This window comes from Malaya genurostris, chromosome 1, assembly GCF_030247185.1.
Source record: "Malaya genurostris strain Urasoe2022 chromosome 1, Malgen_1.1, whole genome shotgun sequence".
Classification (NCBI taxonomy): Eukaryota; Metazoa; Arthropoda; class Insecta; order Diptera; family Culicidae; genus Malaya; species Malaya genurostris.
In genome coordinates, this window is record NC_080570.1 from 93,272,528 (window position 1) to 93,288,326 (window position 15,799).

General features: G+C 38.3%; 1 protein-coding gene across 6 annotated transcripts in view; it reads left to right on the forward strand.

Moving 5' to 3' along the window:
- The window catches only part of LOC131440748 (E3 ubiquitin-protein ligase highwire), a 126,255-nt gene that overhangs the window by 1,903 nt on the left and 108,553 nt on the right, over positions 1-15,799 (forward strand). For all 6 annotated transcript variants that reach the window (XM_058612284.1, XM_058612285.1, XM_058612288.1 and 3 more), the window contains exons 7-12: positions 58-243; positions 4,217-4,640; positions 4,695-5,042; positions 5,098-5,186; positions 5,244-5,332; positions 15,076-15,741. In XM_058612284.1, the coding sequence (XP_058468267.1) occupies positions 58-243; positions 4,217-4,640; positions 4,695-5,042; positions 5,098-5,186; positions 5,244-5,332; positions 15,076-15,741 (1,802 nt within the window). The remainder of the gene's footprint in view (positions 1-57; positions 244-4,216; positions 4,641-4,694; positions 5,043-5,097; positions 5,187-5,243; positions 5,333-15,075; positions 15,742-15,799) is intronic.

Below are 15,799 nucleotides of genomic sequence, written 5' to 3' on the forward strand. Positions count from 1 at the left end.
ATGCTAACATAACGTGTAATGGTCTATTATACAGATTAAGTTTTGTATTTATTTCAGAATAAACTTTTCTACAAAAAATTGTCGAAGCGTAACTTGGATAATTTGCTGGTGGTGGATACAGGAACATTACAAATTACTGGTTCTATGCAAACTCAGGCAACTATATCTATGAAAGATGGCAATAATTGCCTGTTGTTTACGGACGGCGATGCCATTTCCTGCATATGTACGTCTTCAGGCAGTGTAAGTATTTTATCTATTTTTGTTTGTTTATTTCATAATAGGGTTATTGTACCAACAGTCATCCCGTAAGTGGAGTCACCTCTTTTTTATTTATTACCGACTTGTAATAAAATCGTATACAATGTCGTTGGTACGGCTCTAAGAAGTAGAGTTCAATCATTAGCAAGGATAACGGTACAAGACTTTAATTTATTCGTTTTTGTCTCACATCAACAGTACGAAACTCCAGTTAGGGCTACCTCTTATAATTTTTATCTTAGGTTAGCATAATGAATCTCATCCAAAAACAAGGGATATGCAATGACGAAGACATCACAACAGAGGAACGTGAATACGAAATGACTAATCAGAAATAGAAGATAGAAATAGAGAAATGACTACTTAGGAATGAGTATTATTCGTACTGTGCAATACATTGTATATGTGTTAGAAATATAATGCACTGAATGAAATTATTTAGAAGAAATGGCGACTGTGTCTTAATGCTGCCTAGCCCAACACTCCTCCTCAACGATGTCAGTTCGAAGAATTAATTGCCTCTTTGGTGCCAATAGCAAATCGGTGCCGGTCCAGCTTCACTCGGTCTAGTGGTTTCGCCATGAGGTCTGCTATCATACTTTCAGTAGGCATATATCGCAGTTCAATTATCTGTTGCTAGTGTAGATCCTTAGTGTAGGCGTACTTTGTATCGATGTGCTTAAAACGCCTTTCCATACGACCTGACTCCACACTCCTGATGCATGACTGATTATCTTCCCAGATGGCAATTGGATTGTGTTGTACTTGTTGCAGATCATTTAGCAATTACCGATACCACATCAATTGTTGACAGCCGTCTCCTAATGCTACAAACTCCGCTTCCGTCGAAGACAAAGCAACGCAAAATTGCTTCCGTGTGCCCCAGTCGATAAGACCTCCACCAAATTTTAAAAGAAAACCAGAATGTGATTTTCTGTCACGTTCATCGCCAGTCCAATCAGCGTCGACGAAGCATTCCAAATCACCAGATCCATTACCGAGATGCAAGCGATAATTCTTCGTAGAATTTTTGAAGGTGCACGAAGGATTGACGAATATCAAATGAAATACAAAATAAAAAAAAGAAGAGCGATCTTGCAAGACGTGACGTAGCGAGAGAATGACATAATTTCGCTTACAAAATTTTAACAGCTGCCGGAATCTCGCCAGGCTTCTGCCAGAATTTCTCACAAGCGGGATAGTCCAATCGTGGCTCTTGCTTTAGCGTCACCAGCGTTACACACTTTGTCGTCTTCATCTCCAGGATTCTCACCGGGGCAGCAATTCGACCTTAAATCGCCAAGTCGGATAATTGCTGTTATTAAATTTTTGCAACGAAAAACGATTTCCTTCCATTACGTACGCGAAACATCAGTCGAACGATGAATAAAAAACACGTGCATACTACAATTTCGTGACAAATTTAAATTCGTGACTTTGAAGTTATTCAAAGTCATATTGATTCCGCACTCGACATCGCTCAATCTATAGATCCTAGCACAGTGCATTTACTGATTTACTGTTGGGGGCTATAGCCAACCAGGTCTAGTTTGGATGGAAATTTCTTCCGGTTTTGCTATCCCTGATCCATCTGGATCAACCTGGACAAGGCCGAACGTTTCTTTGCTGGATGGAATGTCGCTACTGAGCATGGTGCAACAAAACACTGTTACTAACATGCGCAACAGTACGCTAGACCTGCTTTTCGTAAACGAGGAAATTTCAAGGAATTGCATCACTGCTGAAGCTTTTGAGACTTTAGTAGCCGTTGACGCAAATCCTCCGATTTTTGTCACTTTGACTTGTTCTCGGCTTGTGCGGTTTGACGATGTGTTTGAAGATACGCTGTTCAACTTTTCGAAGACTGACTTTTTCGAAATCAATAATGCACTGTGTGTTATCGACTGGGATTTTCTACTGGATAATGCTGCTGACGTGGATACACCTGTAGACAAATTTTCCTGTGTTTTGCGTGACCTTTTCTTAGTACATGTTTTCGCACCCCGCCCTCGTCCAAAGCCACCTTGGGGCAATAGCAACCTACGTGAGCTTAAAAGGTTACGAGCAGCTGCACTTCGGCACTATTCAAATCGACGAAACCCAATAACAAGGAGGGATTTTGCTCAAGTTAGTAACTATTATCTGTCGTACAACTGCTATCTCTACTCTGAGCACGTACAAAAAACTCAATCCAATCTGAAACGAAATCCGAAGAAATTTTGGTCTTTTGTTAATGGCAAACGCAAAGAAAACGGACTTCCTTCCAGCATGTTCTTTGAAAATGAAACGTCGAATACTCTAAGAGGCACCTACAACTTATTCGCACAACACTTCTCGAGAGTATTCAATAGCTAATTCAACTTAGGTGGAACGATGCCTTTGAAACGTTCCATATACTGTGATAAATATTGCAAACATTCGATTTTCTGATGAGGATATTATGGCGGCAATAAGTAAGTTGAAATCCTCAACATCAGCTGGGCCAGATGGAATTCCGTCTATAGTATTGAAAAGATGTTCAAGAGCATTGTGTGCGCCCTTCAGATTAATTTTCAACCAATCATTGTCGCAGTCACGGTTTCCTGCAAAAATCGTACATGTTCCCGATCTTCAAAAAAGGAGACAAACAAAATATTGCAAATTACCGAGGAATAACTTCTCTCGGTGCTGGATCAAAGTTGTTGGAGATTTTAGTGGGGAACGTTTTTTTTCGTGAAACAAAGACACATATCTCTAATGATCAGCATAGTTTTTATCCAGGCAGATCTACAATAACTAACTTGACACAATTTTGTATTGTATTGTATTAAGAACATTGAAACTGGATCACAGATAGATACAATATATACGGACCTGAAAGCAGCGTTTGACCGTGTAGATCATACGCTCTTGATTGCGTAACTGAAGCGTTTAGGTGCATCGTCTAGTTTCTTTCAGTTGCTTAAATCATATCTCGTAGGCCGAGTTTATTCAGTGAAGCTAGGAAATGTTGATTCACACAACTTCATTAACGAATCAGGTGTTCCTCAGCAATCTCGGACCATTGCTGTTTTCATTATTTGTGTGCTTCAGACATCACTACTCGCATATAATTGCTCAGGCAAACAGAAACCAAGAGTTCATCATGAGGATCGCCAAAGTGTTTACTGATCCATACTGCTTGCTAGCGTTATATTACGCGTTAGTACGGTCTACCCTTGAAGCCTCAGTGCATATTTGGTGTCCTTACGCCAGTGTTTGGGTCAATAGAATTGAAGCAGTACAATCACGATTCCTACGATTTGCTCTTAGATCTCTTCCATGGCGTAATCCGTCAGAGCTTCCACCATACATTGAGCGCTGTCGTTTGCTCGACATGGACACACTAGACAAACGACGAAATATTCTCCGAGCTGTATTTATAGCGAAATTACTAAATGAACAAACTGATGCTTCTGAGATTCTTTCGCAAATATGGGTTAATATCCCTCCAAGAACGCTAAGAGCGCGGAATTTCTTGCGGCTCGACTTACGAAGAACGGAGTATGGTCAGAACGAACCGATTAGGGCAATGTACAATGTTTTCAATAGTGTGTACGACCTTTTTGACTTTTCTGTATCTAGTGTTGTTTTCAAGAATAGGCGTAAGAGACTCAGATAGATTATAAGTAGAACTTTATTATTTTTTAGCACTGGACAATGTTTGTACCTTTATTCGTTAGGCTAATGTTTTTGAATTGTAATAATGTAAACAAATATGTAAAATGGTAAAAGAAAAAATGATGGGTTTTTACTCGCATTTGATGAATTTCAAATTGGCTTGAGATCAATCCAGGTCAGATGGAAAGAAATAGATAAATAAATAAATATATATATATATATATATATATATATATATATATATATATATATATATATATATATATATATATATATATATATATATATATATATATATATATTCTCTTTTTTCTAGGACAATTTGCTAGTGAAGCAACTTTACTCAAAAAACTCATTTGCGTTTGATCTCAGTTTGAAATTGGCTAGAAATGGATTCCATACTTTGGGTTACTCTATTTTTGAAGAAGAGATATTGAGCGAAAATCAACAGAAAAAGATCCAAAGTTCTAACAACAATTTCATTCCATCACTGCCCGTAGAGGTTGATCTAGTCGGTATATCATGTGGAAAGGAGTTCGGTTTGGTACTTGGCAGTAATGGTAAAGTGTTTTACTTTGGCAAAGGTAACAGCCTTGGACTAAAGGCGGTTGGCAAAAATCCCAGTATGAAATTGAATGAGATTGTTATACCGAAACCTACTAGTTTTACGCAAGTTACTGTTGGTCATGATGGCATCCACGCTCTTCTTCTCAATGAAGATGGCACTGTATATTTTGCAGGTAAGTTATTCCCAAAGGTTGTAAAATCAAATTTATCAAAATTTTCATTTACAGGTACTGCTCGAAGAGGCGAAGATGGTGAGCAGTCTAAAAATCGCAGACAGCTGAAAGCCATGAAACCAAAAAAAGTGGGAAAGGTCGATGGCTACTTTATTACGAATGTTTCATGTAACAACGGCACCTCGGCATTTGTAACAAAAGATGGAAAACTGATCATTTTTGGCAAAGACACAAACTATTGTGACTCATCCGGAATCGTGACAGGCTTGAACGAAGCTCATATAGTGAAAGTAGCTCTCGGAAAAGCGCATTGTGTTACACTTGATGCCAAAGGTCAATTGTACACGTTTGGATTGAACAACAAAGGTCAATGCGGAAGAAAGTTTTCGAAGGATCGTAATGGTATATTGTTTTTGAATGAGAAGGATTCATAAACTAGCATCTTTTTTCATTGCAGAAGATACGTTTGATCCCAAGACTAAACAGCAATCCTTCAAACCCATGTGCCCGATTGATGAGCATAATATTGTTGATGGCAAATGTCGAGTAGGTTGTATCTATGCAATGCATTTGCTATTAATGAATTTATTTTTTGCGTTCTAGATATGTTTTGTGTGTCGCGAGTGTACTGGGTACAATACTGCATGTGTTTCATCTAAAAAAATTTATGTCAATGAACGTATCCCCGGGACGTAAGTATAATTGGTCTAAAGATTTTTGTGAAATCTTGCATAAAAGTTCAGATTCACCACCAATCACATTATATTACTAAGGTCGTGGATCATCTCGCAAACTATTTTAATTTTTAGTTAACATTTGACAGTCGACCAGTTATTTTTTATCAAGTAGTTAAATTTCACTTAAACTGCGGCTCATTTCAAAGTTTGTCGAATGTAAAGTGAATAAACCCAAATATTATTTTGCACTGAAATTAAAATGATTTCAAGTGGTATAATAATTGCAATACAGAGAATGTAAGAAGAACTTCGAGAAAAACTTATTTCGTTTGACAATGTATTGAAACTTGTCATCGAACTTTTTGACTGAAATAATAAAAAGAAATTACACCGAAGAAATTTTAACAAAAGATTTGCAATTAGAATTATTTTAAAGCTTTTTTTCATTGTCGGAAAATAACTATCGAACTATCAAAACTAACCATGCTGTCATTAGAGTTATTTTGAGCGGCCCTCTACACGATCATTAAAAGTGTCATTACTAAATAGTAATGTCATTTTTAATGAACGTACTTACTCTTACTCTTTCAGTCGTAGACCACGCGGGTCTCTGCTGTATACAGGAGGCGTCTCCATTCAACTCGGTTCATGGCTGTTCGCCGCCAGCCTCGGTAGCTGCGAAGGGTCCGCAGGTCGTTCTCAATTTGATTGATCCATCTTGCCCGCTTCGCGCCTCTTCTTCTTATACTGGTTGATCCTCCACAAGCATTGTCCAGGACTCGTGCCCGTAGAGGATAACCGGTCTAATCAGCGTTTTGTAGATAGTTTACTTCGTACGACGGCGAATTTTGCTCGATCGTAGCGTCCTGCGCAGTCCAAAGTAAGCAGGATTTCCTGACAATATGCGTCTCTGAATTTCTCTGCTGGTGTCATTATCGGCAGTACACGAACTTGTCGACCATTTCGATTTCATCACCCCCAATCAGAACTCGTAATGGGTGGCTGACATTCACCCTCATTCTTGTTTACGTCCGTATCGACCATACGACGAACGGATACTTTCGAACGAATACGAATAAGCCATTCTCGTTTTCACTCGAATGAATTCGAACGCGACTCGTTTGCCACAAAATATTCAAATATCAGTAAACTTCTTCAAATAAAAATTTGATATACTTTCGAACGTATGGCATACGGCCGTAAACAAGAATGAGGGTGATTATCTTCTCTCGAGCCCCTGCCTTTCATGTACTTTGTCTTTGACACATTGATGTCAAGTCCAAACCGCTTGACCTCAGCTTTTAGTCCGATGTACGTATCCTCCATCTTCTCAAAGTTGCGTGCTATAATATCAATATCATCAGCGAAACCAAGTAGCTCTACGGACTTTCTGAAAATCATGCCACTCGTGTCTATCCTCGCTCTTATTATCACACCCTCCAAAGCAATGTTGAATAGTAGACACGAAAGGCCACCTTACCCTCTGCGAGTTTCGAAGGGACTCGAGTTTATCCTCGATACTCGGACAACGCACATCACTCGATCCATCGTAGCATTGACCAATCGTATCAGTTTGTCCGGGAATCCGTAGTCGTGCATGATTTTCCATAGCTGTTCTCGATCGATTGTGTCGTAGACTGATTTGAAATCGAAGAATAAGCGATGTGTGGGCACATTGTATTCGCGGCACACCTGGCGGATGGCAAACACTTTGTCCGTGGTAGCACGTTCGCCCATAAATCCTGCCTGATATTGTCCCACGAATTCGTTTGCAATCGGTGAAAGTCGACGGCATAAGACTTGGGAAAGTACCTTGTAGGCGGCGTTTAGCAGAGTGATCGCGCGGTAATTGCAGCAATACAGCTTAGAGGTCTGGGGCCGGCAGTCTATCGTCCTCCGCACGCGTTCCCAAGTTCGTTACCGCGTCTCTACTTTCGTATTCCGCCACATTGCCATTAAGGTGCTCGTCGAAATACTGCCGTCACCTCTTGATTACCTCACAGTCGTTCGTGAGAAGATTCCCGTTGGATTCCTTGCACATATCGGCCTGTGGTACATGGCTTCTACGCGAACGGTTCACCTTCTTGTAGAACTTTCTTGTGTCATTAGCACGGAACAGCTGTTCCATTGCTTCGCGATCTCGAATGTTCACATTCGTCGTCGAACCAGTCGTTCCTTACATTCGAAGCCATCGTACCTAGCGTTGCTGATGCAGTGCTACCTATGGCAGAACGGATGTCTCTACAGCCATCTTCAAGAGTAGCTGTACCAAGCTGCTCTTCCGTTGGTAGTGCCACTGCCAACTGCTGCGCGTAATCTTGAGCTACTCCAGCATCCAGGAGCCGCTCGATGTTAAAACGCGACGTTCGGTTTTGACGTTTGGTTCCCACCGTCGAAAGTTTTGAGCACATGCATACAGCAACGAAGTAGTGGTCCGAATCTATATTCGCACTGCGGTATGTGCGAACATTGTTGATGTCCGAGAAAAATTTTTCGTCGATCAAAACGTGGTCGACTTGGTTTTCGGTCTGTTGGTCAGGTGATCTCCAGGTAGCTTCGTGCATATCCTTGCGGGGGAATAAGGTGCTTTTGACTACCATTCCTCGGGAGGCCGCAAAGTTGACACATCATTGGCCGTTGTTATTCGATCCGGCACGCAGGCTGTTCGGCCCGATTACCGGTCGGTACATTGCCTCCCTTCCTATCTGGGCATTCATGTCACCGATGACAATTTTTACGTCTCTGCGTGGGCAGCCGTCATAGGCTTGTTCCAGCTGCACGTAGAACGCTTCTTTCTCGTCATTGGGTCTCCCTTCGTGTGGGCAGTGCAGGTTAATGATGCTGTAATTGATAAAAAAACGACCTTTAATTCTTAATTTACACATCCTAGTGTTGATCGGCTACCACCCAATCACTCGCTGACGCATCTTGCCCAGCATTATAAAGCCAGTTCCCGCTCGTTCGTTGTGCCACAGCTTTGGTAGAAGGTAGCCGCTCGATGTCCGCTTTTCTACAATTTCTGCGCCGTCCAACAAAGCTCCTGCAGCGCTACGACGTCGAAGTTGCGAGGATTTACTGGGGCCTGAATTACGCATTGTCCAGTCGTTTACCAACCAAAACGTAAACGTTAATGAACGTGTAAGGGAAGTAATGATGAATTATCCAGACAAATTTGGAATGTCATTACTTAGTAATCATTAGAAATGACATTAATAATTCTCGTGTAAGGACTGCTTTTGATAACGACAAAATAAGAAATGAAGATTTTTACTGACCAACAGATTTGTAAAGATTGTACTTATGTTACTATCAAATGTTAAATGGACGTTTATGAAATTTACATACCTTTCGTGTACTTGACTTTCATTTTAGCTCGCTGAAATGTTTGTTTACTAACATTGTAGCAGTTCAATTGCGAAAAACTTTTTACAACCTGCCTGAACATTTGACCTGGCATTCCTCATGTCAACGGAATGTAACATTTGTACTGAATCGGTGTTCGAGAAAAATGTTCCTTTAAAAAGAGCGTTAGAGTCTTAAAATTTACACCATTCGTAATAACAATCTTCTCACTTACTTGTCTGCTGGTGTTTCGATCCAGTTTTGATTGGGGACGGCTTGGTCGCATCGCTTACTTACTTTTTGTTCATAAAATCTGAGAGCTAAAAAAAAATAGCATCAGCGAAGAACAGTCGTTTGACACTTCATAATAGATTGATATCATACACAGATGAAACCAATGAGGTAGTCATATTGAGATTAAACGCGGTTGAACGATTGCTGCGAACCGATGATAGTACCGTTTGCACCGTCATTTTTTTTATTTAGAAGGGATGTCACCGGGAGCGCTGGGTCGCATATTAATATAAATCTCGTTGAGCCAAATGTCAATCCTATCATTGAAGATATCTACTATTGTTATCACTGATTTTTTTCCGATCGTTTTTTTTTATTAGAGAAATGTAGGGTAACGGCTCCCTATTTCATCTGAGCTCCTATTTCCATCTCATCCCTTCACCTCATTACTTTGAACATGAATAAAATTTTAAAACCTACCTGAACCAAACTGTTAAATATTTTAAAATGATTATAAAAGCTATTGTCACACTTTCCTATTGAAAGAAATGGTTTTAAGTTCTTCGGTTATCGTTTTTTTTTTTCATTTAAAATAAACTCACTTTTCAATTTAGGACACATTTTCGTCTCAAGATTTACAGTTTGTCATATTTCTGATTATCTATTAATCGATCCGTCTCAAAACATGATCACTTTTTCGCACAATTACACTGCCATTGAATGCTGGATGACTTCATAATTAGTAATGTTTACTTGCTACTTATTTAATTAACGATTTAATACTTCAAAAACTACCCGACAAACAATAAAAGTCTTTAAAAATATGAGATGAAAGTTTTTCACTTAGTTCACTTGGTTGCGCTTTGTTTTCATCTCATTTGATTTCGCAAAGTTGCCAAGTTATCTCATAATGTTACAAAACAAAAATTGTTTTTCTTCTTCAAAATCTCATCAAAAAGTATGTTTGTTGGTATCCGTGACATTAGTTTAATTATATTATTGATATTAATATTTCAATAAAACTGTTTTGGCTTCGAATATTACCAGGAACAGCATGTTAAATACTAATGAAATAACCATTGTGGCAAATCTAGTAGCACTGGTTTCATTCCGCTATACGTCAACATAACGCTGTGAAGTGTGTGTGTTTCATCGGCTGTGCACAGAGATGCCAGATATTTTCATAGAAAATATGTATTACGTTGCATAGAAACTCTATATCTGGTCTATCTGTTTTCACTAATAAAATAATGTTGAATCTGTTTTCACTAATAAAATCTGTTAACTTCATTGTATTAGTGAAAACAGATAGACCAGATATAGACTTTCTATGCAACGTAATACATATTCTATGAAAAAATCTGGCTTCAAATAGTTCAAATTGGTTCCAAATTTTAATATAAATGTTTGTCAGTGTTCACAATCAATTATCTACATAAAAGATTTCCACTTTAACATGTGATTTGTCCGTTGATTAATAAACTTTTAAAGAATCACTGCAATCAAATACTAATGGATACTCAGAGAGAAAAGTCTAATTTTTTACTTCTTTCTTTCTATGAACCTGTACAAATCTGTATTAAATTTAGGAATTCTTTGCAAAATCGGTACTTTGATTTAAACCAGTATGCGAATGCAAAAATCTATACAATACATATAAATCTGTATAAATGGCATCTCTGGCTCTACACTTTGTTTTAAGAAGGACTAATGAATAAATAGTAACAATCACAGTTTTGTTTTTATTTAAAGTTCACCAAATTAACTTTTCAGTAAAATTTTAAATTTAAAGCGAAAGGTAACGGAAACGACTGAAAAATTTGTAAACGTTGAAATGATTTCAAACTGGTTCTAAAAATATCGTATATTGTCTCATAGTTGGCATTAGGCCGTTTTTAAGAAGAATTCTGACATTTTGAACCTGAGAGTGTAATAGTGGAATATTTCGTTTTGATTGCTGTCGCCATTGCTAATTTATAGGATGAATAAAGGATCAACGATAGGATGGATAAAAATCCATTGAGATGAAATTAGGAGCAGAGTAGTGAACATTGTATAAGTGTTTTTTGCTGTTTTATGAACATTATTTTAATTTACAAGGAATGTGAATCAAATCTCAATGTGGAGCAAGGCGAATGAAGCAGTAATATGAAATAGTTATAGTGATTTTAGTGGCTAAATCGAGGTTTGAAGGCGACGTCCTTACAAATGAGATGAAATAGGGAGCCCTTACCCTATATCTTTTTTTTCTTCTAAATTTTAAAATGCTGTAGATATTAAGCACCTCCGGAGGCTGGTTTTTGTAAACTCGTTTATTTATTTAGGTATAATCAACAGACACAATATAGTCTAAATGATAATTTATAGTAATATGCGAAAACCTGTTTTAATCCACCTAGTGGTGTAATGATGCCTTTCTCATGTATAATATTGTGGTATTCTATTCAAAAAATTTTTCCTCGATTTTTGAAAGAAACCAAGAGATTGTTTGTGCATTAACTAGTATAACATACAGAATAAAACAGTGCTTTGATTGCGTAGGTCATCCTTATTATATGCATTTCCGGCACCGGAATCCGAGAACCGGTATAATCAAAGTTGGTTCGTACGGCCACCAACTAACATGACATACAAACTCTACTAGTACGCACTCTAAATTATGATTGAAATGTTTGTCGCATCTTAAAATATGCAGTAATTTTTGGTAGGACCGTAAGACCTTTCAATTGACCCTAAGATTGGGTTTAGAGTCCAGTTTATAACATTTTTACGGTGCGGCGAATGACCAGAAACGGTTAAAGTCGCTAATAAAATAAAACAAACAAAACAAACATTTTTTACGGTTTTTGTTCCGTCAGTTTAAGTGACGGTGTTCAATATTGAACACACTTTACATTATAACTCCGGAACCGGAGTTCGGATCCGGATGAAATTCAGGAATTCCGTATGAGACCGGAAGACCTTTCATTTGAATCTAAGTTTGTGGAAATCGGTCAAACCATCGCTGAGAAAAGTGAGTGAGATCCATTTTGGTATATATGACCAATATTTCCGGTACTTCCGGAACCGAATACCGGGAACCAGGATAGCTGGAATCGGGTTTGTTTAGTTGCCTACTGATAATGACTATCGATTTGAGACCAGTTCAGAAATTTTTTTACATTTTTGTTTCGCCAGTTTAAGTGACGGTGTACAAAATTGAACACACTTTACCATATAACTCCGGAATCGGAATTCGGATTCGGATGAAATTCAGGAATTCCGTATGAGACCGGGAGATCTTTCATTTGAATCTAAGTTTGTCAAAATCGTTTCAGCCATCTCCGAGAAAATCTAGTGAGATTATTTGACACACACACACACAGACACACACACACACACACACACACACACACACACACACACACACACACACACACACACACACACACACACACACACACACACACACACACACACACACACACACACACACACACACACACACACACACACACACACACACACAGAGAGAGACATTGCTCAGCTCGATGAATGGTATATAAAACTAATTATTACTAGTCGGTTTTTCAACTGATTGCATAACCTTTCTATATGAGAAAGGCAAAAAATCAAAGTATTCTACTACGTGATAGATAGAATTCAAATCCTAATGATACGCGATTGAATGATCTCTTCAAACCAATAATAGCATTGTTAGCACCGTATTTAGTTCGTCGCAAAGGAAGTCGAAGAAATTAACTGTTGTAAACAGCACGGGGTCGGATGTTGATATTAATTTCGCGGAGCATAGCAGGGCAGTCAATCTTATCATTCAAAGCATTTGCTATTAATAAAGCACGTGCAACATCTCGTCGAACTTGTAGTGTATCGATACCGATTAGTAACCCGCAAATCCTAAGTTGCGAGAAGCTTTAGAAACAATATAGCTGATGTGTTGCTTGAATGTTTGTTGCTCAAAGTATTTAAAACACGTCGTTCTGACTATCCTTCCAGAAAGTGTTCGAAATGAAATAGCTATTGTGATCTACTTTTGGGAATCCTGCCTCCAGGTTGTAATCGGCAATGGCTAGGTTGTGAACCATGCCGGTGGCTGGGTAACGAATCACCCGTATTTCAAGCTAAAGTTGTTTCAGAACTGTCAAATATCATCAGATGTCAGATATCTTGAATGCAAGAAATTTTATTTAATTTTACTCTATTTGTGTTACTTTTTGTGTAGTATGAACTAGCCTACTGCAATTTATCGGCTGTGTGACTTGCCGTAACCCTTAAAAAAATCAACCATCTCAAGACAAAAATGAACATTTTCAGAACCATCGGATAAAGATTCCTAAAATGGCTGAAAACGTACCTCAAAAATAAATTCCCAAAATCGGGCCTCCTGTAAATAAATGCTTTTTTCGCTTTCCAAACAATTATGGATGTTTTACTTCGATTTTTGCTAATTTCATCAGAATTTTATCGGTGGTTCACAACATTGTTAAATGTTCTTCTTTTATTATGACTAAGGATTAGAGTAGAATAGGTTACCAATTTTAGAAAAGTTTTGGACAACATTCTTTTTGATTAACTTGAAAACGTTTAGGCAATAATTGTTTGTACCACTTCAGACATGAAAGACGATGTAGGAGAGCAGAGCCAAGACCGAACCGTATACAATATAAAATTATCATATTGTATACGAGCCCAGTCGATAGAATTGCAGCACTATTCTTGTAAAATTTCTGTATGCGAATATAATGCAAAGGCTTAGCTCCACTTCGATCCATTAGTGCTTTAGCATTTCATATTGAACCTTTGTTACATTTTTAACCGCTTAATAGGCTGGTTGCACAGGTAAATAATGGGGGTTTCGTTAATTATGTTTCGTTTTGTGCTTCGAGTTGTCTCGATTCAACTTATCAGTGCGTTCATGCGAGTATACAGGGGATGTTTTAGGGGCTCAAACCCCCTCCGAAACTCAAAAAACATTGTAAAAGGTGATTTTTTTGAGGTTAGGATTTTCATGCATTAGTATTTGCTCAGATTTTTTGAGGTTATGATTTTCATGCATTATTATTTGCTCAGTATGCTTTGACATTTCATCATGAATAGACTTACTAACGAGCAACGCTTGCAAATCATTGAATTTTATTACCAAAATCAGTGTTCGGTTTCCGCTTTTTTATCGACAAATTTTGTTCAGCGATGAGGCTCATTTCTGTTTGAATGGCTACGTAAATAAGCAAAATTGCCGCATTTGGAGTGAAGAGCAACCAGAAGCCGTTCAAGAACTGCCCATGCATCCCGAAAAATGCACTGTTTGGTGTGGTTTGTACGCTGGTGGAATCATTGGACCGTATTTTTTCAAAGATGCTGTTGGACGCAACGTTACAGTGAATGGCGATCGCTATCGTTCGATGCTAACAAACTTTTTGTTGCCAAAAATGGAAGAACTGAACTTGGTTGACATGTGGTTTCAACAAGATGGCGCTACATGCCACACAGCTCGCGATTCTATGGCCATTTTGAGGGAAAACTTCGGAGAACAATTCATCTCAAGAAATGGACCGGTAAGTTGGCCACCAAGATCATGCGATTTGACGCCTTTAGACTATTTTTTGTGGGGCTACGTCAAGTCTAAAGTCTACAGAAATAAGCCAGTAACTATTCCAGCTTTGGAAGACAACATTTCCGAAGAAATTCGGGCTATTCCGGCCGAAATGCTCGAAAAAGTTGCCCAAAATTGGACTTTCCGAATGGACCACCTAAGACGCAGCCGCGGTCAACATTTAAATGAAGTTATCTTCAAAAAGTAAATGTCATGTACCAATCTAACGTTTAAAATAAAGAACCGATGAGATTTTGCAAATTTTATGCGTTTTATTGTTTAAAAAAGTTCTCAAGCTCTTAAAAAATCACCCTTTATTATGAAAACTTTTCTCTTCAACTATTTAAGTAAACTATTAAAATGAATAATTTTCAACAAACGACTTTATAGCCAAAAATTTTTCAAGTAATTATATACATATTTTCATACGTATGGCGATTGATCAACATGTTCTGAAACACCCCACGAAAAAAAATTCTGGGTACGCGCCTGAGTGCGTTCAATAAGTGCTGTACATTTTCCTGTATAAACTCAATGCAATGAAATGCCATGCACACCAAATTATTAAAAAATATGTTCAAAATTGCAGCACATGCTCCTGTGGTCACGGTAGTGCCGGATGCTCCAAATGTGGAAGTTGTAGCACATGTGTTGCATCACAAGAAAATGGATCATTACAATGTGAAAGCAACCATGATACCCCAACAACGACCGATAAAACCAAAGATGCACTGCATCGAAAATACGATAATCTGAAACAAGGAGAAGAAGGGAATCAGCTTTCTGATACAGATGCGCCACGGGTTGCCCCAGTTCCCCCTCAACGAGTTGAGTTAGCAACCAAAAGTCCTATCGTGCAGATTAGTTGTGGATTGCATCATACTGTTGTACTTACTTTATCCGGTGAGGTTTTTACATTTGGAAGTAATCAATATGGTCAACTGGGTACTGGTGATCTGCAACCGATATCTGGTGCTCACTTAGTGAAGATTCCACATATGGTCAGCCAAGTTGCTGCTGGTAGCAATCATACGGTAGTACTAACATCAAAAGGCATTGTGTACACGTTTGGAAACTATCAAAAAGGGCAGTTAGGAAGACTACCTGGAGAAACTAACTTAACAGCCGGATCGGACATTTATGGAAATTTGAATAACTTATCTGGCAGAATTGATTCCAATGATAGAGCTAGCGCTGCTGATATACTTATGCAGAGGCAGAAGTATTTGTGGAACTGTTCACCAGGTGCAGTAAGGTAGGTTGAAAATAAACTTTAGAAGAATCACCAATATCGAAAATTAAATTTTTTTTTC